Raw genomic sequence first — 26,464 nt, 5'->3', positions numbered from 1 at the left:
TACATATGCTGGAGTCTTCATAGAGGGAAGGATGCAATTGTGCTAGCACATTATTGTTGAATATCTGAACTTCCCCTCCCTGTTGCTGGCTCTCAAATGCCTTGTTATTGCCAATTCACTGACCTCTCCTTTGCTGATTGCACCAGACCAGGCTGAAGGTCTGTCATGTCATCACCTGGGAAACTAGAAGATCGATGGAATAAATCCCATTAAAGGATCTATAGATAGGGATTGAGCAGAGAGGGTTGGAGTAGATAGAGATATATTTAGTGCAATCATAAAGCTTTTTAAAAATAATTTTTAAAACAGAGGTGTAAGAATTCTACCACTGTTGGTAATTTCAACTTGTGAAAAATAACATTTAAAGTTTCATGGGGGGAAGAAAGGAAGCTATCTGCGAGGTGGTATTAAGTAGCAAGATTTGATGCAGTTGGGGTAGGTGAACAGAGCTGCAGGGAGTCCACAGCTCTCCTGCCACACTGTGTTTAGTTTCTGGGACGATGAAAGTTCAAGAAAAGATGTGTCAAAGCTCAGTTCTCACTCACTGGTGAGACCCTCTGGGCAGTGCAGTCACATGTGTGAGTCTCCTGTCCTCCGTTCTGTTCTGCCTGTGCTGTTGCCACTGCTGCTGTTGTGGGCAACGTGTGTGATGTGTGCCTGCCCAGGTCTGAGCTCCTCAAGAGTCTGGTCTGGCACAACTGTTATAGCCTGGAAATTCACACGTGCTTTTGTACTGAGGCTACATCCTCACATAGTAAGCTGTGGTGGGAAATAGTTTCCCCTGCATTATTACACCCATGGGGAAGTATTATGTGGCATGATAAGGTTTGTACAAGCGCCGTCTTCCTGCTGTGGTTTTTGCTGGCTGGTTTTTTCACAGCCTGCTTCCCCCAGTCGCCTGCAGATCTCCCAGGTGAGTGGCTTGCTTTTGCTCTGTGGATCATCACGAGCAGGGTGAGCAGTAAACAGCCTGAGTAAAGGGCCATTGCCAGGCTGGTTTGTGCAGCTGAACTATGCGTGGGCAACTAAAGGGGCATGACCTGACTAAGGGTGATGATGGGCTCAGTCTTCCCCTTTCCCCTCTTATTTAAGCAGTCACAGCCAGTGCTGACCAGGGACGTGTGATGAAAACATTCATAATAGATATCTGTGCTCTGAAATACACACCTTGAAAAAGTAAATTTAGCTACCCCACGACCCATGCATTGGCTCTACCCTGGTGCTTATTTCAGAATGGATGCTGTTCTGTATTTGAATGTACATGCATGCAAAGTGTTTGAAAAGAGGCTTAGAAACAAGCAGGATCCCTTACCACACCCTGTCATTGGCTTTTTTTCTGTTTAATTTGGAAAATACAAAATCTGCTTTTGTAAAGATCCTTGCTGTGCTAGCAAATGTGTGTCACCCACCAGCTTGCTCCCTCCTGATCCAATGCTGGGAAAGATTTAGAAGAAAGAACAGAGTAAATCATTCAAATGACTATGTTTTGCAGTGCCTGCCTAGCCAGATGAGTAATTTTCTGAGCACTGGGGTTGAACATGCCTACTTGCCTATAAATTTGTGTCCAGTGGTTGACTGTGAGTCTCAGTGGATACTTTTCCCATGGTTGAGGAATTTGCTGGGATGCTCCCCTCTCTCTGGGACTGCACATGCCAGCCTTGCCTTTCACAGAGATAATTATAGAAATGCCTTCCTGCCTGTTTTCACAAAACTTGTAAGAACTTGCAGGAATTTGCTTTCTCCAGCTTTTTGACAAACCTTGGCTCAGTGGCTGTGGGCCAAGACAGAAACTCTGGGATCAACACACAGACATAGACATACACACAGACATATTGTGGTTGTCATGTATAAATCTTGATTCCCTAGGAAGCAAAGAAAAGGGGATGTTTAGTGGGAACCACATTGTGGGCTCTATGTGGGACAAGGAATCACCAAGAGTGTCCTGAGAAACGGGGATATTACGCATACAAAGCAGGGGGTAGGAGGAATACAGCATCTTCTCTTTCCCTGCCTGTTTCTTTATGTGCCACCAACTCTATAGGGGATGCTTGGTGGCTTTTTCTTTTGTGATCTAACTTGTAACCCAAGTTCGGCACAGTGGGCACTTGGAGAAACAACCTTACAAGTAGTAAGAGACAAGGAGGATTTGCCCTATTTAACCACAAAGAGTTTTCAGAAATAAGAGAAATATGGTACTATTCCTAGTGACCCTAAGGGAAATATGGTAGCTGCAAGCATAAAGACACGGGATTTTAGATGAACAACTATTTAACCACAAAGAGTTTTCAGAAATAAGAGAAATATGGTACTATTTCTAGTGACCCTAAGGGAAAAAATACTACAAAGTAACTGTGAGCATAAAGACACAGGATTTTAGATGAACAGAGGCTATTCCAAGGTATGTTTCCCACTCTGGTGGTAATTCACTCCGTGAAAATAACGAGCAGTTACATGTAACACTTCCCAAGTGTGGGAGAAGCATAGTTCAGTATTGAGCATGAATACTGCTTATTTATGTGTCTCTACATCTCGTGAAAAATAACGAGATGTAGAGACGTATAAATAAGCAGAAAAGCCACACATGGACTTGCAGATGTTTTACCACATCAGTGAGATTTGCATACTGTTCTTGGTGTTGTGATTTAACTTGGCATGTGATTTGGGGAAAATCATCTTCCTGTGCTCTGGCATATCTGTTTTCACTAGAGACTGTGGCTTCCTCTGAAATCTTACTCTACTTGTAGAGAAGTTGGCTTTTTCTTCTGATAAGCTTTGTAGTATTTTTTCCAGTACATATAGAAAAGGTGCTGGGAAAATAATTGTATTTTGTCGTTTCAGGATATAGTTTGAGTATCCTGGATTTTATTAGATTCTCAATCTCAGACAAAATAAGGAACTATGGGTTTAACATTTAGGGGTTTAGCTCATGGTATAGCATGAGTTGGAGCACCAAACAAGCTTTTCAGATAGGAAGTAAACCTAAGAAAGTAGGAGAAGAGTCAGGCATGGAGTGCAATGGTGTTTCTCAGAAACAGCCTGGCTGTCAGCACAATGGCTTGTGTCATGCTGTTAAAAAACAGCATCTCAGAGTCTGAAATGGAGCTTAAGTTTACAGGAAGGCCTTCATCTTGAGTATGGGATCTGCTTTCATGATGAACCTCTCCAGTTGTAGGAGAGGTTTATGAGCATGTGGTAATTTAGTCTGTCACTTACTGATAGGCTCACCTCCATTGTGCAAATGAACCTTAAAGGGAGATGATATAATCGTGTTAGCAATTGCTGTAGCTGAGAGAAGTAATAGTGTTCTTTCCTAGGTCTTCAGCTGCTCAGCAGTTCTTGTGAGAAATTCCACTTCTGAGGCTAAAACTTCCCTGCATATACCAGCATTTATTTATTTTTGGCTTTTCTGAGAATAGACGGTTTCAGCCACACTACAGTAATGAAAGAAGAATGAAATGGGATTTTCTTTGTCCCCAGAAATGTTGGTTTTAAACATCCTTTCAGCTGAGTGGATGAAATTGTAAAATCGAGATGTGACAGTGATGCTCCAGAATTCTCCAGGGGTGTTTGAGCTTGACTTCATGGTGTCATGCAGTTTTCTGTGGCTGATACCGAGCCGATGAAGCAGACTTTTCCAGTTCGTTTTTTCTCAAGCGCACAGCTGAGGAAAGACTGACTACAGAAGCATCTGCAGCTAATTTAGCAGCATAATCCAATGAAGGATATTGCTGTAAATTGCTACAGAGACCTGGCATGGTTGTTGGCCAGTCCAGAGAAGAATCTTTTGTGTGGATGTCAAAATCAAGGTGCCCCAGTCTCTTGTGCTCACAGAGCACACTGAAGGAGAGGCATCACTTTTCTAGAGTTTTCCAGTGGTCTGAAATGGCAAATAATTTATCAACAGGGAGGTGTTGCTTCTCTTTCCTCTTTTCCTTGGTCACCCCAGGAAGCTTTTTGATTGAAGGTAATTAGTGGAGCAGAGTATTTTGCCAACCACATTTAATGTTGGCATGACTGCCAAGTCCTCAGTGCTTTCCTCAAGCACCTCACAGTCCAAATGGGCAGTTGAAGGTGGTTTCCTGGTAAAAGTCATGTCCAAACTGGTGAGACAAGGAGAATACAGAGAGCAGCTGATGTCTGAAGAAAAATGTGATGGTTGTGTTTGATTTTAATTTTGTTCTTAAGCTCCTTCCAAGAAAAGACCTGTCTGCCAGTGCTGCTCTGATTTTTCTTATCTCATTCCTTCCCTTCTGCTGGCCCATGTTTGAGTGATGGGATATGACCCCTCTTGCATTATTCCTGTCTCACTTCACAGTTCTCATATGTCTCTCTATTTCCTTCCTAATTTTTGTCATGATGTTTAAAAAAAAAAACAAAAAAAAAAACCCCCAGAATTCTTTGATGGCACCACATGGGCAGAAAAATGTCTGGAGGATCATGTCATTCAGTCTACACAATGCCTGGATCTCAGCCATTCTCTGAGTTCATTGCTTACATGACCTCTAAATATTTATTTTTGAAATGGGTTTATAAATTGCTACGGTTGATTAAAAGACTCCTGAAAAATGTGACTTTTTCTAAACACATGCAGAATGGTAGTTGGTTTTAACAAAACAAGACAACAAAAGAAGCAAACAACTTGTTTAGTTTTACATGAAGTATCAGACCTATGCAAACCTGTATGTTGTTTTATTCTTTAAATCTGGTGGGTAGAAGCTGAACAACCAGTACATATTCAGAATGATCATAGCCTTGGCAGCAACTCTGAACTCATATATCAACATTTCTAACATGAGATGTGACCATAATTTTCTTTCAACAGCCACATTTTAGGGGTTTATTTTCTTTTGGTTTTTAGTGTATTCCCCTTGTGCTTTTTGCTTGGACAAATACTGTGTCTTACATGATTAAAATCTAACTCTCTTACTAGTGTATATTTAAATTGCTTTGCCCTGTATAAACAGGCAGATCTTGGCTCCAACTCTGCATTAGTATATGAGACATCAGATTCTTAAGACCTCTGGTTAATTGGAAATCAGTTAATGGGAACTAATTGTCATTGCCTTGTGATGAAGGCTTAGTGGAAGTGTCTTAATAGAAATACATAGGTGACTGGAAGGGTCAAACCCAGATATGAGTGTGGGGAAGGCCACAGGCTAAAACTAATTTGTTGAGATATAAGTGCTTATCCAGTCTCTCTTTGTTGCAATGATAATCAGTCAAAGCACCTTCATGCATATTTGCCAGGTAAATTTATGTGAGTGGGTTTGCCATGTGGAATTTGAGTGTGGATGTATAACATGTTTCAATTTTCTATTTGGAAATCTTTATGTTTTTCAAGTACTTCATACCAGGGCATACAAAACTTATCAGCCTGCTCCAAGAGGCATAAAGAGCCCTGACAAACACACATTTATGACAGATTTTTATTTGCCGTGGCAAGTTATGTGGCAAGTATGGCAACATAAAAAGTGCAATATTTGAGGAGGTAAATGGCTCAGTCTGCTAATCTTGCTTTCTAAATAGTACCTGAGAGTACAGATTACTTGCTTTGCCAAAATCAAGCTTTAGGAAAAGTAAATTTGACATCTTATTTTGATGGTGTATGTGGGTGAGGGTAATACTATTCAGCCACAGTGTCTAATTATAATTACCAATTTAAAAAATAAAATAGCACTTGAGAGCATGTTATTACACTAACATGATCCAAATCCAGCTTTCATTGGAGAGCCCAACTGCATAAAATGAGCACAATTTTTGAAGTTAATACTCCTTTACCACACAGTGCCTCCACACACAACGTGCAATAATATCTGTATAATGAGCCATTTCTATTGCTTTAATCACCACTTACTGCACTCTTACTGATCATTAGTTCTATAGATTAATGACACAAACATGGATTTATTAGTGCTGTAAGCCTGTGGAAAACAGTGGGTCAAATTAGTGTCTTTTTAATAACAAAATCTGATGGGCTTTTATTAGACCTGAACATGGTGTGTCTCTTTCTACATTAAAAATGTTTGTGAGCCATTTCAGGTGCTTTCATCACTTGATTGTAACATTTTGGTTTGTAGAAAACTCTCCCAATTGCTAGCAAAGTCTCAATTCCTGATTTAAGGGATCAAAAACTGTTTGGAAATAGTTTTTGAGTGAAATGTTTTTCTTTTAAAATAGTGTTACATTAAAAATGTTTGTGAGCCATTTCAGGTGCTTTCATCACTTGATTGTAACATTTTGGTTTGTAGAAAACTCTCCCAATTGCTAGCAAAGTCTCAATTCCTGATTTAAGGGATCAAAAACTGTTTGGAAATAGTGTTTTACCTCAGAGTGAAATGTTTTTCTTTTAAAATAGTGCTTCTTCACATGTAATGTGGACACAGTAGAGATCCCTGAGTTCCTTGAAAGGATAAAATGTGCACGATATATGTCTCTTAACATGACTGTTAATAAACCAACTTACTGCTGCACTGCAGCCTGAAATGCAAAACTGGACAAAGAAACAAGTTTCTGACGCAAAATTAGCTACTAGTAGTTAGTGCTCTTTGGATTTTAAGGAGTTAATCTACAATTTTAAAGAGTTAATCAAACCTTGTTTTTGTAATGCACCAGTCTGTGCCATGTCCAGACAGCCATGAGAACATCTCTGAGATAGTTAAAGACTTCAAAAGCTCTGTAAGTCAGTAAAAATCCATTTCTTCCCCTTGTTTGTGTAATTTGCCATCAGGTTCTTTAAGATCACTTCTCAGAAGGGCTGATGAATATTAATATTATCTGCTCCCCCTTATAAACCTGTTCTTAAGTTCAATTTGGTTGTTCTCAATTTGGTTGTCTTTCAGTAGCAATTAACTATTTTATTTACAACATTAGCAAGTGTGTGGCATCTCTTGTCTGTAATGCTCCACAGCTGATGAAAAGAACCATAGAAATTGTTGAACCTTAGAACAAAGGACATGGACTTCTTAGAGGTACATTTTAAGGAGTTGTTGAGTACAGTAGGTTTTTTTTAGTGTCCATTCCAGTGCTCTGAGAGGTGTGCTGCCCTATCTTCCATTTGTGTAATTTGCCATCAGGTTCTTTAAGGTCACTTCTAAGAAGGGCTGATGAATATTAATCTTATCTGCTCCCCCTTATAAACCTGTTCTTAAGTTCAATTTGGTTGTTCTCAATTTGGTTGTCTTTCAGTAGCAATTAACTATTTTATTTACAACATTAGTAAGTGTGTGGCATCTCTTGTCTGTAATGCTCCACAGCTGATGAAAAGAACCATAGAAATTGTTGAACCTTAGAACAAAGGACATGGACTTCTTAGAGGTACATTTTAAGGAGTTGTTGAGTATAGTAGTTTGTAGGTTTTTTTTAGTGTCCATTCCTGTGCTCTAAGAGGTGTGCTGCCCTATCTTCCCCTGGCTGCAAAATCTGGGCATCTCCTTCTGTTGGTCTGATAAAGACAGTCCTTGTGTAACCCATCCAAAAAACCTCCAATGGATGGGCTGTTGGGGCCAGGTCCTTGTGGGAGAGAAAGTGGCACAGTCATTTTGTAAGCAGAGGATAAAGAAAGGACATGCAGAGCCATGGAGTGGCATATGAATCCCAGGCAGTTACTTTGGTAGTGCATAGGGAAAAGGAGAGGAGAAGGATTCTGAATCCTTAAGAAATATTTCTTCTTGATATATGCAGAGATTCAATTTCCCTGTGCTGAACTGGAGACAGCTGGTATTCCTCCAGACACTGAGGAAGCTGGGCGTCAGCACTGTCTGCTTCAGATAAGATTAATAATGTATAGATTCATGGGGAATGGAGCCTAATCTGTTGGGATGCCACAGCAAGCACTCCTAATGAGGAGGAGCAGCTGCCTGCTTTGGGCCTTCTGAGAGGAGCAAGAGGAACCATCCGAGACAGATTGGGATTGACTCCTGTTCCTTCTGCAGGCCAGTTGCTCACACCTTGTAGCAGACTGTATTGAATGCAGCACAGATCTGTGGATGTGTGATCATGTCCAGTTCCTGGCTCTGTACACTTCGAAACTCCCTTAGAAAAAATGACCCCACAACTGAACACAAGAATACAGCAGAAGGAACTTTTTTCACCCTTGTATAGCAGACTACAAGTGTGCTTAATGAAATACATGCTAACATGAGTCTTGACCAACAAACCACAACAGCAGCAGTTTTTTGAGTTAAAATCCTCTGCAGTCACTTCTGCTTCCCATTTTCAGTTTGGAAGTTGAGAATTGTTTGAGCTCTTGAATACTTTCTGTGTTGTACACAGGTTGGAGGCTTTTGACCTATCTTTTTTTTTCTCATCTAGAGTATTGTTCAGAGCCATGGAGTGATAGAAATTGGTAGGCTCAAGCTTTTTTGGGCTCCCTTCTGAGGTTCTGGCTATGATCTGCCCAAACTTGCAGTTTTGAAGCAAGTTTGAAGTTTTTAGGGTCAGCCTAATGTGAAGTGCACCATATTATTTACCTTTCCACATCCTTGGATGCAATTAAAAGATATGGCATGAGGGAAAAATAGAAAATCAGGAGGGGAATTCTAGATCACTTGAGGCTGCAGCATGTGAGTGCTGGAACTTTCACACTTTCCTGGTACAGGGTTCCCAGTCCTGGTGCTTACCCTGAGGCAGGGGGAGCAATAGCAGTTGTTCCTTTCCTGCTGGCTTGAGCACAGTGTAAGTGGTGGCCCAGTGGGTGTTAAATACATCACTCAAGCTCTTCTGGAACCTGAACTAAATACTCAGTTGGTTGCCCAGTGTGAACAAAACAAAACAAAAAAATTAAAATGACTGAGGCTTGCAAATCTGTGCAGAGATTGCTGCTTCAAATAAAATAGTCAGGTTTTGTACCCTGTTCTGCAGTAATAATTTGATGCTTTTTCCTTTTTGAGGTTTGCAGTCCAAGCTCTTCAAGCATTGGTTTCACAATTACGGCTGAGCATGAATGGCTGGTTTCCAGCCTGGAATAACTTTACATGCTCCAGAGAATGCCATTACCTTTCCCCAATTCTGTGATTAATTACTGTAACAAATTATTACTGTAATTGTTGGGGTAATGACAATGCAAAATAGAGTATCTGTGGTACTGTTGGGTTAGCAGAAGCAAACAAAATAATGAACTAGGTGCTTTGCTAGAGATGTGACCATAGGCCTGTTGTCAAAGGATATCCATTATCATTCTCTTAAATCACATTTACTTCATTGCTCTTGCACAGAAGTGGGATGTGCTTTTTATCCTGCACAGAACAGTTTCACCCTGGAAAACTAATGTAATTCATGCTTTGTTTTAATTGGGTTGGGTTTTGTCAGCTTTATGGATACACTGGGTTTAAGGGACATGTGAATTTACTTCTCTTTCTTTCCCCAGCCTCTTCAGTGCCTTTCTTTTCCAAAGATTTAGGTAACAATGAGCAGCTGGCAGAGTTGGGCTGCATTTGGCCTGGTGGTGTAGCAGGGAGGGACTTGGTACCCCTTCACAGGGGTAGGAGCTTCCAGGAGCAAGTGTGTTTCCACTCCTGTGTGACAGTGCCTCTAGCAGGGACCAAGGAACCATGACTGTCCAGACCCTGAGCAGGAGGAGAATGGAGAGGAAGAAAACAAAGCATTTTCTACATGACAGCAAGGAGAAGTGTTCTGCCTCAGAATTGGAGCTCCACATCTCTTGCCTTCATTCGCTTTCCTGCCACCACTGCCACTGGCTTCAGTGGTATGTGCTGGCTGCCCTTCTCTTGGGTTTAGCCCTTTCTGCTTCTGGGGTTTTCCTGGTCCTTTTTCACATTGTCTGGATCTTTTTCTGGTTTTTACATCCCTCTTGGAGGCAGATTTGATATCTGCTGCTGCTGCTGCTGGATGGGGACAGTGTGCAGCCACCTCTGCAGGTCACATTTAACTGATGCTGGGGTCTGCAGTGTCTCAGTAGATGCAGGGAGAGTACTGGGCAGTTTAAAATTTTCATTTCCATGCAGTAGCAAAACAGTGGTGAATTAATGATGCAGAGGAGAACGGACAGGAAAATTTGTGTGGTTTTTTTAATTTAAATATATAAATGACATCATCTTATGGGTCTTATGATGTATTAGCTCAGAACTTGCTTATCTTGGGATCTGGTTCTTTGTTTGCTATGTATTTCTGTGCATGTTTAGTCAGACTTTAAGCATGACTTCCTTAAGCCTGGATTATACAGAAAATGTATATGACACTGCACCATGTGTTGAACCCTGAACATCCTGCTCTTATCTTGTCATGTTATCTCATATTATTATGCTAGTTCACTGCTGAGCTTTTTAGCCAAATGCTTGTGGCTCATCTTTATTATGATAGAGACATATTTTAAATTAAAATGCTTTATCAATACAAATAAAAACCCTTTTTTTGTAATTAGGAATGTCTTTCTGCTTTTTAATGAATACAAGTATTGAAGAGTTATTTGGTTTCTGATGCTATATTTGGCATTCCACAGCCACGTGATTTTAATGATATATAGTTGAAATGTCTTTTGAAAGCCTCTATAATAAAAACAGAAGAGAAATTAGATTACCTCTGAGACTTAAAAGAACTGTTGAAGAATTTATTAGAGCAATGTTAAAGTATGCTGTAAAATGAGTCATCAAATTGATCTGGGATATCTGGGGATTCAGAATGCTGTACTACTTGGATTAATTAAAATATAGTCAGCTGAAACCTTCACTATAATCAAAATTGTTCCCCAGGATTATACCTTCATTACTGTCCTGGTGTAGCCTTCCAGTCCTGAGCATTGCTGAGCTAAGTAATTAGTTCATTTTAAAACAAAAACAAAAGGATAAAATTATCATGACAGTACTTAATGTATTGTTTGGGGTTTTTTATTTCTATGCTTGGGCTCTGTTCGATATCGTTAATTGTATATAGCCATTCTTTCTGCTCCCAAAGACAAACAGAGACAAAGTATCTCTGATGTGAGGGTTACATTGTTTCCCATATTGTAAGACATGGAATATTTTACAGTTGCTGTTTTCTGTGACTTTGGCGAAGGCACTGATCTCCCTCTGCAGATGTGCTGCCTATCTCATCCCTGTTGTGCTGGGGGTGGTGCTCTGCTGCACAGGGGCTTCCTTATCAGCAGTCCTGCAGCAAATCAACAAGGTGGAGACTGCATTTCCCAGCAGGGTCTCGGAGGAAGAGCTCACATCATGTGAATTCTTACAGGATAGCAGAGGACATCTCCCTTGCGGGGCTGTCTCCAAAGCTCTGGCTTCAGGACTAGATAAAGCACTGCTTCTGTCTCTCCCACCCTGTGTATGTTCTGGCCTCAGCTCTGCAGAGTCTGTCAGCAGTTTGTCCTTGAGCTGGATGCAGTAGTGACACCCTCTGGATAAGGCTAACCCTTATCTTTCTCTTGTGTCATGGCACGGGCACTGTCCCAGAAGCTGCCGAATAGCAAAGACATGACAAAGAAGGTTTTGATTGTGGCTGTCAATACTGGAACCCGGAGATTGTAACTCAGAATCAAAATGCATCTGACTGAGTTGTGGCTCTGACAGAGTGAGCCCAAGTTTGTTCTTTGTATTAATGATCTGAATACAATGCATTTGGATTCTCAAAAATACTTTTAAAAACACTCATGCTTTTTCAAAGTGTTAAAGAAAGGGATTTCATGTCCTCTCTGCCAAAATATAATGAACAACTATCATATTCTCCTATAGCACTTACAGAATCCCACAGAACTTTTTATATTTATGCTCCAACAAACCCCATTAAGGAATATTTCTACATTCTTTTCTTTTTTTTTTTCAGTAAGACAAGCTGAGGTGGAAAAAGTGCTAGTGGTTTGCTAAAGGCTAAGTAGTCCCTCTCAGTGTATCAATGCATACTCCCAATCTCTTTAGTATAACAATGCACATACATGCACCTGACTTTCATCCAAATAAATCTTCTAGAACTCCCTCCTCTGACCACGTTCACTGGACATTTACACAAAGCAAACACGGCTCATCTATGCAATTGTAAAATAGAATATTGACTGCTTAGTATCCACCATAACTTTGTACTTTTAATAATAAAAATGTCTTCAGTGCTAGCAGTTCTATTTAAGTGACATGTCACAGGAGAGGACAGTAGAGAAGACTCTAGCTGTGCCTTCTGCAGTGATCACTCCATACCCTGCACTGTTTGATAAAGCCTGGCATTTCTTCCTTTTGTTTCAGTGTCAAAGAGCAAACTTGATGAGAAACCCACTTTGTACATTTATGACAGGGAAATCTAAAATGGAGTAATATCCAGGCTACCAAAGAGATCTGTGAAATTCTTTGCCCACGTAAGGAGCCAGTCTCTGGGAAGACTCAATAAACCTATAATTAGACTTCATGGTCTGCAGCTCAGATAGCTGGAAGTCAGATGAAAGTTTGTGTGAGGGGGAACAAAGGCTCTGTTTTCCCCTCTTCAAGAGCCTCAAGTTGCAAAAAAGGTCATATAATTTGAACCTCTTGGTGTCTACTTGTCTGTGTTGAGAAACCCATCACAGCCTGGTTGTGTTTCCTTCGAAGTGGGTTGTTGCTGGTGAGTGGGTGAATGTGCAGCAGGGAATGTGCAGCCCCTTGGCTTGGCTGAGTGAGAAGAACTGCACAGCAGCAGCAGGTGCTCGAGCACACGAGCCCTGACAAATCATCTCAACTCTTCATTTTCTCATATTCTGACAAGCTCATCCTGTACAGCCTCACTTTCTTCCCAAGTGGGACTTCCTTGCCTTCCTTCTTGCCATCCCCCTCTTTCAGGCAGGTGTGGACATGCATCAGGTTGTACTGGATGACATCTCTAAGCATGGTGTGAGCAGAGGAAAATGCAGTGACAGGAAGAGTGGCTGCTGCTCATTTGCTATTTAAATTGAGTGTTCTTAAAGACAGACAAGATGGTGTAAAATGCCTATTTTTACCGTACTTTGTACATGATTTTTACTTTGTTTCTTTAGGGAGAGTATCTCAATTAACTGACATCCATTTAGAGGGTTTTTTTCCTCCTTCATTCTTATATTCACCCACAATATTATTCGTGATGAAATAAAAGTGCATGAGGACTGTGCTAAAATACAACCATGTTGCAAATACTGATTTTTTTATTTTTTTTTTTTTGCAATGTTATTTGTGCTAGGGATTGGACTCTGTTCTCCTGTTGAAGTGAATGCCTGCAGATCAGATTGGTATACTAAAAAGCTGGCTATGAGTGAAAAGTAAGAAAGTTCACCTCCAAGGATTTCTTCTAACAGGACTATGTATCATTTTATGTAAAATTGTAATTTACTGTTTTGCAGCTATCTATATGCACTTTCACCCTCTGGTGTTTGACACAGAAGAACTTGAGTGTTGTTGTATTACTTTCTGTGGCATTTTAGCATCAGTAGTGGTCACTGTGAATTTGCTGCAATTGAAAAAACTTAGGCTTATGTAATGGAAGATAAGAAATTTGTGTCAGTTTTATATAATCCAAATTTTAACTGTTTCTTCCTGCATAGCTTAATGCCACACTGTGTAGGTGGGGTTGTCACTGGAAATTGTTTTAAAGTTGACGAGCTTCATCTTCTGGCGTGAATGGGTTGTATACCCATCCTGAATAATCACCAAAGTAAGGACTGAGAGCCAGAAAATTGTGCTGAGTAGGACCACAAAGTTGTCTGGGAGTAGGGCAGTGGGTGTAGCAGATTGTGGTCTGCCTGCAGTTTTCCTGAGTTTAGAGCTGGCATTTGCAGCTGCCAAGCAGTGTGGTGCTGCAGGCCTGAGGAGTACCTCACTGTTCCAGGGCATTTCTTGTCCTGTGCCTTACTTTGCTTAGTTGTAAGCATGAAGATTTATTGTGCTTTGAGTAGACAACACTCAATTTGCCATAGCTGAAAGTGATATTCTGTAATGCAAAACATGAAAACCAGTGTTGGAGATCTTTCCATCAGTCCCAACACTTCTATCAGACTGAAAGAAAATGCAGATGATGAGTCTGTTCCTCTCCTCAGTGCAGACAGTTTTCTGCAAAGACCTATCACTCTACCAGCAGGGCGCCCTATGGAAAAGTTGTGTTGTTGGAGTTTTTTCCTTCCTATTTTTGAAAGATGGATTTGTGAAAGCAGGTCAGACAAAGGTTGGGGTTATGTGCCTGGATGTGAGTAGGAACTTTGATTTCTTTCCCTGTCCTTATTACTAGTAAGTCTTAGGGGAAAGTACTGTTTAGCTGAATGACTATAATTATTTAATTAACTGTTTGCTTAATTAAATGTTTTTTTTTAATTATTAAAAAGAATTAAATTTTTCTGCGAACTTTGATTTCTTTCCCTGTCCTTATTACTAGTAAGTCTTAGGGGAAGGTACTGTGTAACTGAATGACTATAATTATTCAATTAGCTGTTTGTTTAATTAAAGCTTTTTTAATTATTAAAAATAATTAAATTTTTCTGTGTCTATAAAGTATCTCTCTTTCCTATCCAGCATATATTGTCATATCATTGTTCATCCTTTCCTCGAAAGTATACTCAGAAGTTGTGGCAATAGTCTAAAGGTTTTGAAAGAAAATCTCAGTGTAGGATTTAAGGCAGAGCTCCTTCAGCAGTTGTAGCCACCTGTCTTCATACCAAGTTGTGTGTTCCTCCCTTATGCAGGTATGCACACAGAGCTGTACCCAAGTACTCACAGACTGACTCCAAGAGCTACCTTTAACTTTCTCACACTCTTCCAAGCCCCTTTTGTGTGTCCCTGCCTCGATGCCAGCTGCAGCACCAGCTCTGCATTGATGGTGGTGGGTGGAGATGAGTTTTGGGTTCTGCAGGTTGACTGCAGAGCCGTGTAGCATTGATGCTGTGGCACCTGGCAGGACCTCTTGTTGAAGGTCTTTGGTGAGGTATGCTTTGACTCTCCTCACCAGCTCTGCATTGATGGTGGTGGGTGGAGATGAGTTTTGGGTTCTGCAGAGCCGTGTAGCATTGGTGCTATGGCACCTGGCAGGACTTCTTGTTAAAGATCTTTGGTGAGGTATGCTTTGACTCTCCCCAAAATCCCAGCTTGTTTCTGTCTGCTCAGATTGGCAGGGAGGGATTAAAATCCCAGGGTTGTTTGTTGTTTGGTTGCACCAGAAGAAAGCCCCCAAGGCAGAAGGTAAATACGGTGAGAGGAGCAGGGGATCTGACTGCTGGTGGGACTTGTCCTCCTGGCGTTGTTTGGATTTACCCTTCTGGCTCTGGTCCTGCTTACACCTGTCAGCTGAGAGGGACAGTGCCAAAGCAAGGAGTGAGTGAATGTCCTCTTGGAGCTTTGCCTGGCCAGCTGGCAGCATACATCATCAGCCAATTTTTCCCTTCCTCCTCCTCCACAGCCTTGGACATGTCATTCAATATGTATGGCCATGCCCTCCCACCACAAGGGAGGAAGGTGGGTTTCAGCCCCATCAGCTCCTCTAATAGAAATGAAGGGTTTTAGTCTGTCTTTCTTACATGAGAGAAGAAAAAAATAAATTTCCTCCTTTTAATTTACTATTTTAAAATTTTTTTTCACTTGTATAGTGGTCTCCACTAGAATGGACATATTGTGCCCATTGGAGACCACACCTTAGCAAGGCAAAGCTAGCTCATGGTGCTGGAATTTTTAATGGAGTTTTATGAGGAGAGAATAGGAAGAGGAAGAACCCACCAAGTAGGATTGGCTCCAGAAAGAGGTTAGAAACAGATTGAGGTTTGTCTGCCTTAAAATATGAAGCCTGTTCTCTCAGATGTGCTTATTTCTAGCTTCTTCTGGTAATGCCATGCCCATATTCATCATCATACTGCCATTTTCCAAAGCTGCCATCCTGTCATCTCCATGTCAACAAACCTCCCACCAGTTTGGGTGACAGACACATTTTAGGCTCAGCTCCTGTGGGGAGGGTGTGATGACCCTTCCTTCAAAACAAGCCAGTCCTGTCTGCCACTGTGACACAGCAGTGTCCTGTCCATCTGCCAGGGGGTGTTTGGGAGCACTGCTTTAGTAAGCTTAGTCACAGCACTACTGCTTTTTTTTAAGCCAACCCTACATCCCTGCTGTCTTTAATATTGATGGGGGAGTAAGTAATATTTTCCCATGTGCAAATGGAGAATAGTATCACAAAGCGTAATAAAAAAACTAAGTTGATTCATTAGGCAAAGCCTGAACATTGAAACTTTATAAAGATGTATATTTCCCCTTTTCTATCAGTGTAAAACTACTCTTAATAAGAGATTGTTCAGATCTTAGACTGCACTAGATGCTTTTATACTGATGCCGTTTACTTGCTGATAAATTTGATAAATGCATTTGCAGTACTTCATTAACCCTCCTTTAACAGCCTCTTCCTCAAGTTCTCACAATATAAACCTTCTGGATGAATCAGAGTTATCACATGCAACACAGTCCAAGTTGGTTCCATGGCATGCTACCATCATTTTCATTTGTTAAACAGTCTTAGCACTGCTAGGAAGGTATTTTGTGTGAAATGGATTGTGTTTATTTCTTCTGTCAAATAAACTTAACACTCAAGACTCCAAGCATAAATTACTAAGCCAAATCAGAAGCAAAGGATGAGAAGATATACATAGTTGAGAGTGAGCAAAATGAGAAGTTTTTTCAGCAGATAAGACTTTTGCCAACTTGGAATGTTTAATAGCCTGATGCATGGCATTGTTTAACCAGGAGCTGTATTAAGAAAAGACAACCTGAAATAAGTACAGGAATTCACCCAGTCACCTTAGCTGAACTCACAGTGACTTCTCTTGCTCTTTGCTGAATTGTAATGCAGAATCTGTCTGCCTTTGTTTAGTTGCTTCTGCTAAGGCTTTTACACAGTGATTATGTTGTGCAGTGTGAGTTGGTGCTGTCCCATAAGTGTTTGGACCTTTGGGTCAAGTGGACCTTCCTACCCAATTTTTTCATGTTGCCATTCCTGTGGTCTTGCTGAGATCATGTTGCATTAGAAAGTGTGTGTCTGTGCCAGTGCTTAATCCATGGCTCCAGAGTGTCTTTACACGACAACATTCTCCTCATTCTGGATGCACAGTACAGTATCATGATGGCCCTGTGACCTGAAGTGTGTTAGGATCTCCTAACAGGCAGGTATGCAATGATGTATTCTGTCCAGAGGTGTTTTCCCTTAAGAATCACAACAGTTTAAAATGAGGAAAATTGTTGAGCCATATGTGTTTTTAAAAAGAGAAGCAATGCTGAACCAGTGCATGGCATACAGTGGAAAGGAAACCAAATAAAATATGATCTGTAATACTGCCTGTACTCTGGAGCTGAGCAACTTTGGAACTATAAAGGGATTTGAGCACGTGTTCATTTAGTAATTTTATTTTTTTTTACTCTATCTGTGCCATTTGCAGCAAGCCCTATATCACAAACTTGCTGCCATGCTTGCTCATATTGTGCAAAAGAATGTGGCTGAAACATCACTCAGCACATCTAATTGCATGCCTGTCTATGTAATCATGTGCATATAGCCACACATTTGGGGTTCTCTCATTTTCAGAATGATACAGTCTATTGGCATGGCTGTGTGGTTTTTACAGTAATTTAAGCAGGTAAAAATCAGAGAGTATATATTCTCTTACACATGCTGATACCCTTTTAGTTTCCCATTTCTTATAGACAGTGATAATGAGAATTTATATTTTTACATTGAGAATTTCATTATCCAAAAATACCCTTAATACTGACATGCAAAACTGGTGTAGCAGAAGAAGCATATCTGATCCAAATCATTAATTGAGCTGTAATTACAATGACAATACAAAAATGAAGCAACCTTACCTTAGCTCAGGAGAGTCTTTTTGCTCTATCCCAGGCAGTTTCCTTCCCTTATTCAACTGAAAAGGGAAAATCCACTTAAATAAAGAAAGATAAGGACTGGAAGAGTGAGTGATTTAAGGAGTTCTCATCTGAACTGCTGATCCACTTGTTTTTAGCAAATTGCAAAAAAACCTCGATCCAGCAGTAGCTCGGAGCGCCTTTCCTATTCTCGTGTGTTCTGTGGGCTGAGAATCTGCAAGAATAAACCTGAGACGGTGCTGCAAGAGAGAGACAGTGGGGGGGACCTTGGCACGGAGTTGGACCAAACTCTAAATATAGCCCAACCCACTTTCTGTGCAATTCTCTTCATACTCTGGAGGCAGATGACCTTGTCAGAAAGCTGACCTCCCGGTATGTCCCCCTCTTAGTAGAGAAGATCTAAGGGAACAGGACTGCAGCATAAAGGGACAGAAAAGCAATCCGCCATCTGCTTGCAGCAAATGAATTTAGGTATGGGCTCTTATTTTCCCTTAGAACTGATTGACTCATAATGTGCTTTAGTTGATCATTGAAACAAATGAGCTGTGTGTCAGTTCACAAAAGGCTGTGCAGATGAGAGACTGCATTGTAATTGTTAGTCTTAAATAGAGAGCACTGACATAGATGACAAGCCCGATGCCTTTCCTCCTCTCTAAAACCTTAATGTGTCAGAGTGTGCAGTATTGCTCTAAATGCTTCTCACTATAAAAAATTACCCCTCCTTTTACTTGCTCTTATAATAAGTAAGACTTTTTGGAAAAGTTAAATCCACAAATGTATATTCTAGTACCATATGCATTTGGGATGCTAGGATAGCTTAAAAGGGGATATCAGAGATCAAACTGCAGAGAAATGTGAAGTATATGCAGAGGAGAAGGAAGCAAAGAGTAACAGAAATAGAAACATAGCCCTTGTGCGAGGGAACTGGTTTTCAACAGATGTTTTATAATCTGGGGAATTTGCCACTCTAACTCTGTGTGGCAACATGTCAGGGTATTTTGTTCTTAGCCTGAAGGAGAGTTTAACTTGATATGAGTCAACCTGATACTCTGTCAAATGGAGACCTGATACTTTTATGTCATATGAAGGCTTCTAAATAAAAAAGGCTTCAGAAATCAGATCAGCTCAAAATGTCAACTTTCATTTTGTGTGTAAAGATGGGTAGGAGAGCTGGGATAAAAGACTGTTTGCAGTGTTGTTCTTCAGCGGGATATATTATTTGGTGGTGACATCTGTCTGAGTGTATGCTACATGATATGCATGCGTGCAGTTTTCCATGTACAGAGAAAACCTGAGAAAAGTCAGGACTGTGATAACTGCATGCTACAGATGTGTGCATCTGCAAAATATCCATGAGCCAAAAGGTGCGAATGGTATCAGTAGTCAGTAAAGTAGCAATATGTCTCTATGAACAATAATTTATGCTGTTAAGTTTTTGTGAAGTGTACTATATATCCTTTTAATTGCAGCCTACTATTTCTGGCAAGTTCCACTGTGTAATTTTATCATGATCTATAGACTTGAAGTGCTCAGCATCAGCCAGACTCTGTGTTACCCTCACAGCAAGAACTGCAGCTGTGAGCCACAGCTGCTTCCCAATACAGAGAACAGTAAAAAAGCACAAATCACTAGCAGTGTTAAGGGAAACATCACATCTGGGACCATGCTACATTCCTGGCTGAAACTCGGTCATAGTCAGACCGAGGCTAGACCCCACCCATTAAGTAGTTTTATGGATCTATCCAAGTTCATCTTTCAGCTTACCTATTTCTTCCCCATTAACATGAATAAATGTTTATCAGAAGTTAATATTATAACAAATGAAGAATGTTGGTGTTTGATTTTGAAGAGAGGACCTGAAAAAGGAACAAGTCCACCTCCAGACAGGTGTATATTAAATAGCACTGGGTAAGTAGTGAAATTCTGAATGTGCAGGTCACCAACATCACTAAACATGGATAGCATTGTGCTGCCTGTGCTCCAGGGTGGTACCCTCATGAGAGCCACACCAACCCTCCCAGTTCCAGCTCCACAGTGCCACTGCAATTCTACCCCTCTCTCTAGTGCCAGGATATTGAATTCAGCACAGATCCCTTCGCTCAGTCCAGAAAAGGTGATGAGGGTAAGAGAGGGAATATATACTCCTCCCCAGCATGAGTAATATACTTTTCACCCACTTTTTCACCAGCTTTGCACCCTTGCAGCAAACAGCAGCTTCCATACAAGACAGATGGGTCTTAGAAAAAGAAGGAATCACAGTGCTAAGCACAGGCATAGTCATACTTTGGCAGGAACTGGGCCATGCACTTCTCCCGTAGGAATATTGTGGAGAAGGAGTGGTTTCTTGCTCATACAAATAATACACTGGTTGGCTTTGGGCAGGGAGTTAATCTTTGGGGAAGTTTTTATAGAGTGGCGCTGGTTCATGTGTACAGGGCTCTAAATGTTGCGTGACCAGCCCCAGTGATGCAAACTTCCTGGAAGAAGGGGAAAAGGCTTTAAAAGTGGTTGTATGTGTTCATCAAGATGGATGGAAAAGTGCTTAGTTTGACAGCTGTATACACTCAAGTTTTCTTTAGGATGACTTTAATTTTTCTGTCTGCACGGTGAAGAGGAAAATGCAATAGAGTCTGGCCCTAGTTTGTGCCTAGCTTTTCCTGAGCTCTTGTATTTTCCTTGTAATTCTGAATGGGTTTTCTGCATATTTGTTGACAGTTTTTAACTGCCCAGCTTTCTTTGGTAGCATTTCCTGTGGAATGAGTTTGGTCTGACTTTTCCAGAGCCCAGATGCCTGTGTTGGGGTTGAGACTTATTTCAAGCCAGGCTCATGGGATTCTCCCTCAACACAGTTAAACATTCTGTAACTAGTATGTGTGAGCTATTTTTTCTTTTGATTAACCCCAAATTCCTAGACATTTGTGGTTGTTTAAATATCCCATTGAGCATTTACAAGGTGAGATTGTGAACCATAATGGCACAGTTTCCAGTGTGGTCAACTGTATCCTGGCTTGCCCTGTTCCTCTGAGTTTTAGAGTTGGATAATGTTGTCTTATGATCATAAACTGTTGCACAGGATTAAACAAAACAGTCTCCCATTTCCCCATCTCTCTAGAAATATTTTTTGAATTAAACTTGGAGTTATAAGAAGATTGTTGGAAGTTTTAGCATGAAGGATAGTTTTTGAGAGAACAAAAGAAAAAGAGTAGACTGAAGTGATTTGTGGATGTTATCTCAGCCTTCACTCATTATACCATTGGTGAAGGGTACAAAGAACAGAACTGATTTGTACCCTGTGCTGAAGTCTCTGGTTGCTCTTTTTTGGCAAGCTCATAATGAAGAAATTAAAATGGATGGCAAACAGTAAAAGGACCTGTCATGTTCCTGTCATGTCAAATCTTCATGTTTGTCCTTTGCTTACCATGGGTTTTTAAACTCCAGTGACTAAATGAATACTGAGTTCTCTCTGCTTACCTTGGTGATGCTGTTTTCCATAGTCCAAGGCATAAGTATTCAACCTTTACCTAGCAGGTGAAAAAGTTAATTCTTATTAGAAGGGGAGCAGCCTACTATTTACCTCTGATCAGTCATGTTCTGTGGCTTTTTTACCATCTTTCTGTCTTACAGGTAAAATATAACAATGAAAAAGTCAAATTATGAGAAGGGCGAGGCTGTAGCTGTACTACAAGCTGGGCCTAATCTCAACCATATGAAATTTATTCTCCTGTGCTTACATATGTACAACAGAGGATTTCTTCTTGTCTTATTCTCTGATATGCCCTGTATTTTGTCTCTTAATTCACTCCCAGTCAGCAAGTCATGTCAAAAATTAGTTTGTAAGTGCCTGTTTTGAATATTAAAGTAAAAGTGTTTAAATAAGGGGAGATGTAATTGTTAGAAATGTATTGTGGAAAATCCTTTGCATTGCAGATAGTTATGTCTGTGATAAAAACCCATTCTTTTATCATATCAGAGTATAATGAAAATTAACTTGCTATTATTATATTAAGACCTATTCTTTTTTTCTTGAATAGACAGTGATTTTAATTTAAATTATCCATCAGGGTGAAGAAGAGTAACCTAAACTGAACATCCTGTCACAGGATTTATCAGGCACAAACAGTTGTTTGTGCTAGAAATGCCTTTCGAACTACCCCAGGAAAGGGTTTGCATTTCCTGAAGAGTGTTGTCTTTGATTTTGTACTACAAGTTTTGGCCAGTCCTTAGGAGCTGTTACAGGGAATTCCTATAGGGTGGCTTGGCACAGGCTTAGCCTGGCTGGAGTGTGAAGAAGTTTATGTTATCTGAATGTCACCTGTGAGGACAAAGCTGAAGCTCATTTAAATCTTTGAGAGGACTGTGTTTGTGCTGAGTCCCACGCTGTTTGCCCCTCAGGGGGGCCTCACAATATTTCCAAAGATAATTGGAAATACCTTTTTTCAAATACCTTGTCAGGTAAAGTCTGCACTTTGAGGCATCCTCGCAGACATCAAAACTTGCTGCTGTGCTGGAATGCACCTGTTTTGGGAAGGGTCTCCTTAGATTGTAGGGATTGGAAGGCAGAACTGCCCAGACTAGGGGGGCTGTGGTTGGTTTGGGATGATGGAGCACTGGCACTATGTGTAATTCTTGGGGAGGTTGTCTCAGCCTGAGCAGAGGCAGCTCTGTCCTCTGTTGCAGCAGGCTGATAAAGTCAGAGGAATGGTTGCTAACTGGTAATGACCTGTAACAGAGCTTTCTGTGCTTCCTAGTGACAATAACAAACTGGTACCAGTGCATTCAGTGTTCCCTCTTTAGTTCTAAATGGTCAAAATACCCACATATTTTAAGGCCTTATGAATGAAGGCACTTCATTGATTCATGTGCCCATTTTGCAAAAGCTACACTGCAAAAATTGCCTAAGTTTTCCATTAAGCTGTAATATGTCTTTTGATACAATTAAATACTATTTTTTCGTTTCTTGTGAGTATATGTTCTTGTATTGATTTCTAAGACTAGATCTTGTCTTACTCTACTGCTTTAAATTACTTTGCTAATCCTTAGTCAAGTAGGTAAGGAGATGTTTTGTTGTTTGGGGATTTTTTCCTGTAATGTGTCATCTAGATTTCTCAGTTGTGCCACTCACTGCACTTGATGCATGCCTGTGATGGGGAGAATTACTTATTTTTCTTGAGTTGCCAGGGGACCCTTTCTAATTTAGCCAGAGCAATCTGAGAAAAGAAAAGGATGCTGACACTGTCATAGCTATTTTTAATGCAATGGTTATGTGGTGATCTTCCCAAGGACAGATTGCTTTTGTGTCTAACAATTTTTATCTCATTTACTAGAAATTTCTAAAGTATTGCCATGATAAATAGCCAGCAATTTATCCGAAGAACCATGTTAATAATAAAATTTGCATTCTTAGCCATTCCATGGTCTGGAAGTCCCCAGAAGAGCTTCATGGCTATTGCTTGGCCAGTTGGCTTTACACCATGGGCTCCAGGGTATCTGAGCTATTAATGGCCTTCTCAACAGGAAAATTCTATGCTGTCCACTGCCTACAGAGAGGGAATTTAGGGAGGATTGACCTGGTAGACATGAAAGACATCTTCCTTTTGGGGTTAGCTGTGCTGGTGACACACAGCTGAGTAATTTGGGATTTGTCCAGGAGATGGTTTGGACTGTGTGAAATGCTGAATTCTGTACCTCCTTCTCCTTTTGTCAGGGAAGTATGAATCCTCTTTTCTTAGTTAACCAGCCCACCAGCCAGGCCTGCTGCATTTAGAAGAGCTCATGTGTTCTTTGGGTGCTGGTGGGCAGCGAGGCAGGACCCGCCTGAGCCCTGTGTCCTCTGCTGCCTCCAGGAGTGGCACCGTAGGGGTGTGCTGGAAAATACTGTCACTGCCACTTTTAGCCCAGCTACTGTGGTCAGCACAGCTCTGCTGGCAACAGGAGCCCTCTCAGCTGAGCAAGGATGAACAGGGACTTGGGAGCCAATTTTGCTGACAGCTGTTACACTTTACAGAAATTTAATTGACCTTGCACTGTGTGTACCTGATGGGACATGCAGGAGAGATGCAGTGAGAAAAGTTCCAGGTAGTGCATTAACCTTGAGATTACTTAATCTGATTCACTGAAGATTAAGGCCAGTTTTTAATAGCAGAACTGAGAATAATAAGCAAGTCTCAGAATTTTTTTTTTCTCTACCCCTCTTGTCCCTTCCTCCCCAAAAAAAATGGCAGTTAAGAAAAGTCTCAAGATGTGCCCAACACACTTGGCATTTTAATTGGCATCAAATGTGTTTCAATCTACAGAATCTAGAGGTGGGAGCACTCTAAGTATTTTGCCTCAGATTAATGATCAGAGCAATTTAATCAACCAGTAAATAAAAATACCAGTTACAAATCATCCTGAAATTAATCCATCATAGCACACCCAAACTGAACTATGCCCACCTACAGAACAATGACAAGCACATAATTTTCTGTAACATATCTGACACTGTAAAGAGAGCATAACAAATACAAAACCTGTTTCCACAGTGTCCTGAACTTCTTATAAAAAATTAGGAAACAGAGGTTTATTTAAAATCTGGTTTCAGATATGAGACAGTTTTAGAAAAGGCAGAGAAGGATGGAAATCAGAAAGGGGTAAAGGGGTGGGGGGGCATAATAAGTTTTGTACAAACTTTGTTCTCATGTAATTCTAGTTCAGTACTGATACATAGCCCTGATGAAAGCATAAGGGAAAAAAACAGGGATTTCTGACCAAGAGTATGTCTGATTGCAGGGAAATACATATAATAAAAGTTGAGGGATTCTCCCTTGTGGGCATGTAAAACAGGTTCCCTTCAAATTTTGTCACAGAGATTAATTCAGTGGTAAGAATTGAACTTGTCCTGTACTGGACTCTGTCACTGGGAGCCTTTTGGACTCTGATCAAGCCTGATCTTGCTTAGCTCCAGAACAAAAAAAAACCCCAAACCAAAGCAAAAAAACACCTAACAGAAATTATTCTCTCACTTATCTTTGAGTATATATGCAAAACAACATATTTTTATTCCAAGTTTTCTTTTTACTTACATGTTGGTTGTTCCTACATTATGAAGAGTTCTAAGAACCTTGCCTCCTTACACTCTCAAAAAGCTCCTTTTGTTTTCTTCATATTCCTGTCTTGTAACAAGCTTCCCATGGCTGGCATAATTTCTGTGAGCTGCATTTATCTTTATTTCAGTAGTAGGCTGGCTCAAACCACAACCTGCATTTCCCAAAGAATTTTAAGATTAATTTCAGTCATAACTTCTTGCTTATTTTGGGGCATTTGGAAGTGTCCTGCCTAGAAGAGTTTCACTTTTTCAGTCAGCCTTAGTTCTTACAGGAATTAATTATTTATGTTGTTGTCATTATAACTCCTGTGTTAATAATTTCAGAGTAGCAAAGTGGCATGTGAAGGTCAGAAGTCTCAGTAACTGTGAATCAGTCTAGCGAGTGCAAATTTGTATGTACCAGCTATTTTGTATGAACAAAATTGCATTGACATCAAAGCGCATGTCATTACATCCTATATCATTGTGGCCTTTAAAAATACCACAGTAAATAATTAAAAAATATGAATTAGTTGTGAATACATTAGTTAATAAAGGTGATTATTAAAGGCAACCTGTTAAGTTATCTAAATATCTCTGTACTTTTTATGTGAATCTGTATAAACATGCAGATGTGTATGTGTTAGCATGAGTGTTTACATGTGTATATAGTACACATATTTATGTACTTACACTACATGCATATGTTAGTCCTAAATTTGAAGGAAGTTAGAAACTAGTGCAGTGGCTGATTTTAAACAGTGATTTATATAAATGAAGAAGTCTGTGTGTGTGTGTGCGTGTGCATGTGTGAAGCAGAAATGGCTTTTTCCATTTTTGCAGGGTTCAAAATAAGATCAAATATAAATACTTCATGGCTGGGAAGCCTGTTAGTGTGTGCCATGCTGCTGATGTAATACCAAAGCAAAACACGTGGAGAGTTGTGGAATTCCCCTTTATTTTTCTATATTGAGAGCATTTTGTGACTGTTCTGATGCCTTGGACGACCTTGTGGTTGTGTGAATGGTGTAAGTCTCAGGGAAGCAGAGGCAGAGAATTGCTGTGCTCAACAGCATCACCCTGCAAGCATTGTGTCCTGTCAGCACCTGCCTGCCCACTCCTTTGCACCTCAAGCCAGATGAAAGTCAACTTTCTATTAATCAGTTAGGTTCTGCATTTTCACCAGCTTATTATTAAGGAAGGATTTGTGAAGTCTCCTGTTCTGGCAGAGAGAGGTCTCCTGGGAAGCTCAACACCTCAAAGTGGGGCAGACAGTGCTGGTCTGTTACAGACATGCTTGTGATCTCTGAGCTTCTGCATAGATTTGCATCAAGTTATGATTTATTTTGCGAGTAACCCCACTGACATCAAGGCAACTATTTGCAGAGAAAGGTACACAGTTTAATGTGAGCATGGACGGCAGAGTCTGGCCTGTGGTACTTTGATGCCTGCAACAAAATGCTCCTGTCATCACAGGAGCTGACATGGTGTCACAAACAATTACAGCTTGAGATGAGCTGCTGTCCTGACTGGGACATGGGTGATTGTTTCTGGAATAGATAGAAAGTTCTCCAGTTGTATGAAATAAAGATATTCAGGTACTGCAGAAAGATGC

The 26,464-nt window shown here is 40.5% G+C and overlaps 2 protein-coding genes across 6 annotated transcripts in view; one reads left to right on the top strand and one right to left on the bottom strand.

Annotated features, from left to right (window-relative positions):
• Window positions 1-17,995, bottom strand: part of FILIP1L (filamin A interacting protein 1 like) — a 192,160-nt gene extending 174,165 nt beyond the window's left edge. For both annotated transcript variants that reach the window (XM_039732817.1, XM_039732819.1), the window contains exon 1: window positions 17,769-17,995. The gene's annotated coding sequence lies outside the window, so the exon portion shown is untranslated. The remainder of the gene's footprint in view (window positions 1-17,768) is intronic.
• CMSS1 (cms1 ribosomal small subunit homolog) overlaps window positions 1-26,464 on the top strand; it is a 225,793-nt gene that overhangs the window by 175,789 nt on the left and 23,540 nt on the right. Inside the window, exon 1 of one of the 4 annotated variants that reach the window (XM_039732833.1) lies at window positions 18,104-18,257. The exons of the other annotated variants lie outside the window; for them this stretch is intronic. Within the exon in view, the coding sequence (XP_039588767.1) occupies window positions 18,248-18,257 (10 nt within the window). The 5' untranslated portion in view covers window positions 18,104-18,247. Of the gene's footprint in view, window positions 1-18,103; window positions 18,258-26,464 lie in introns of those variants that run through there. 4 annotated transcript variants of the gene reach the window in all.

Source organism: Passer montanus, unplaced genomic scaffold, assembly GCF_014805655.1.
Source record: "Passer montanus isolate IOZ18808 unplaced genomic scaffold, ASM1480565v1 scaffold80, whole genome shotgun sequence".
Lineage (NCBI taxonomy): Eukaryota > Metazoa > Chordata > Aves > Passeriformes > Passeridae > Passer > Passer montanus.
The sequence above is the reverse complement of the archived record's forward strand: the minus strand, read 5'-3'. Positions and strand labels throughout refer to the sequence as shown.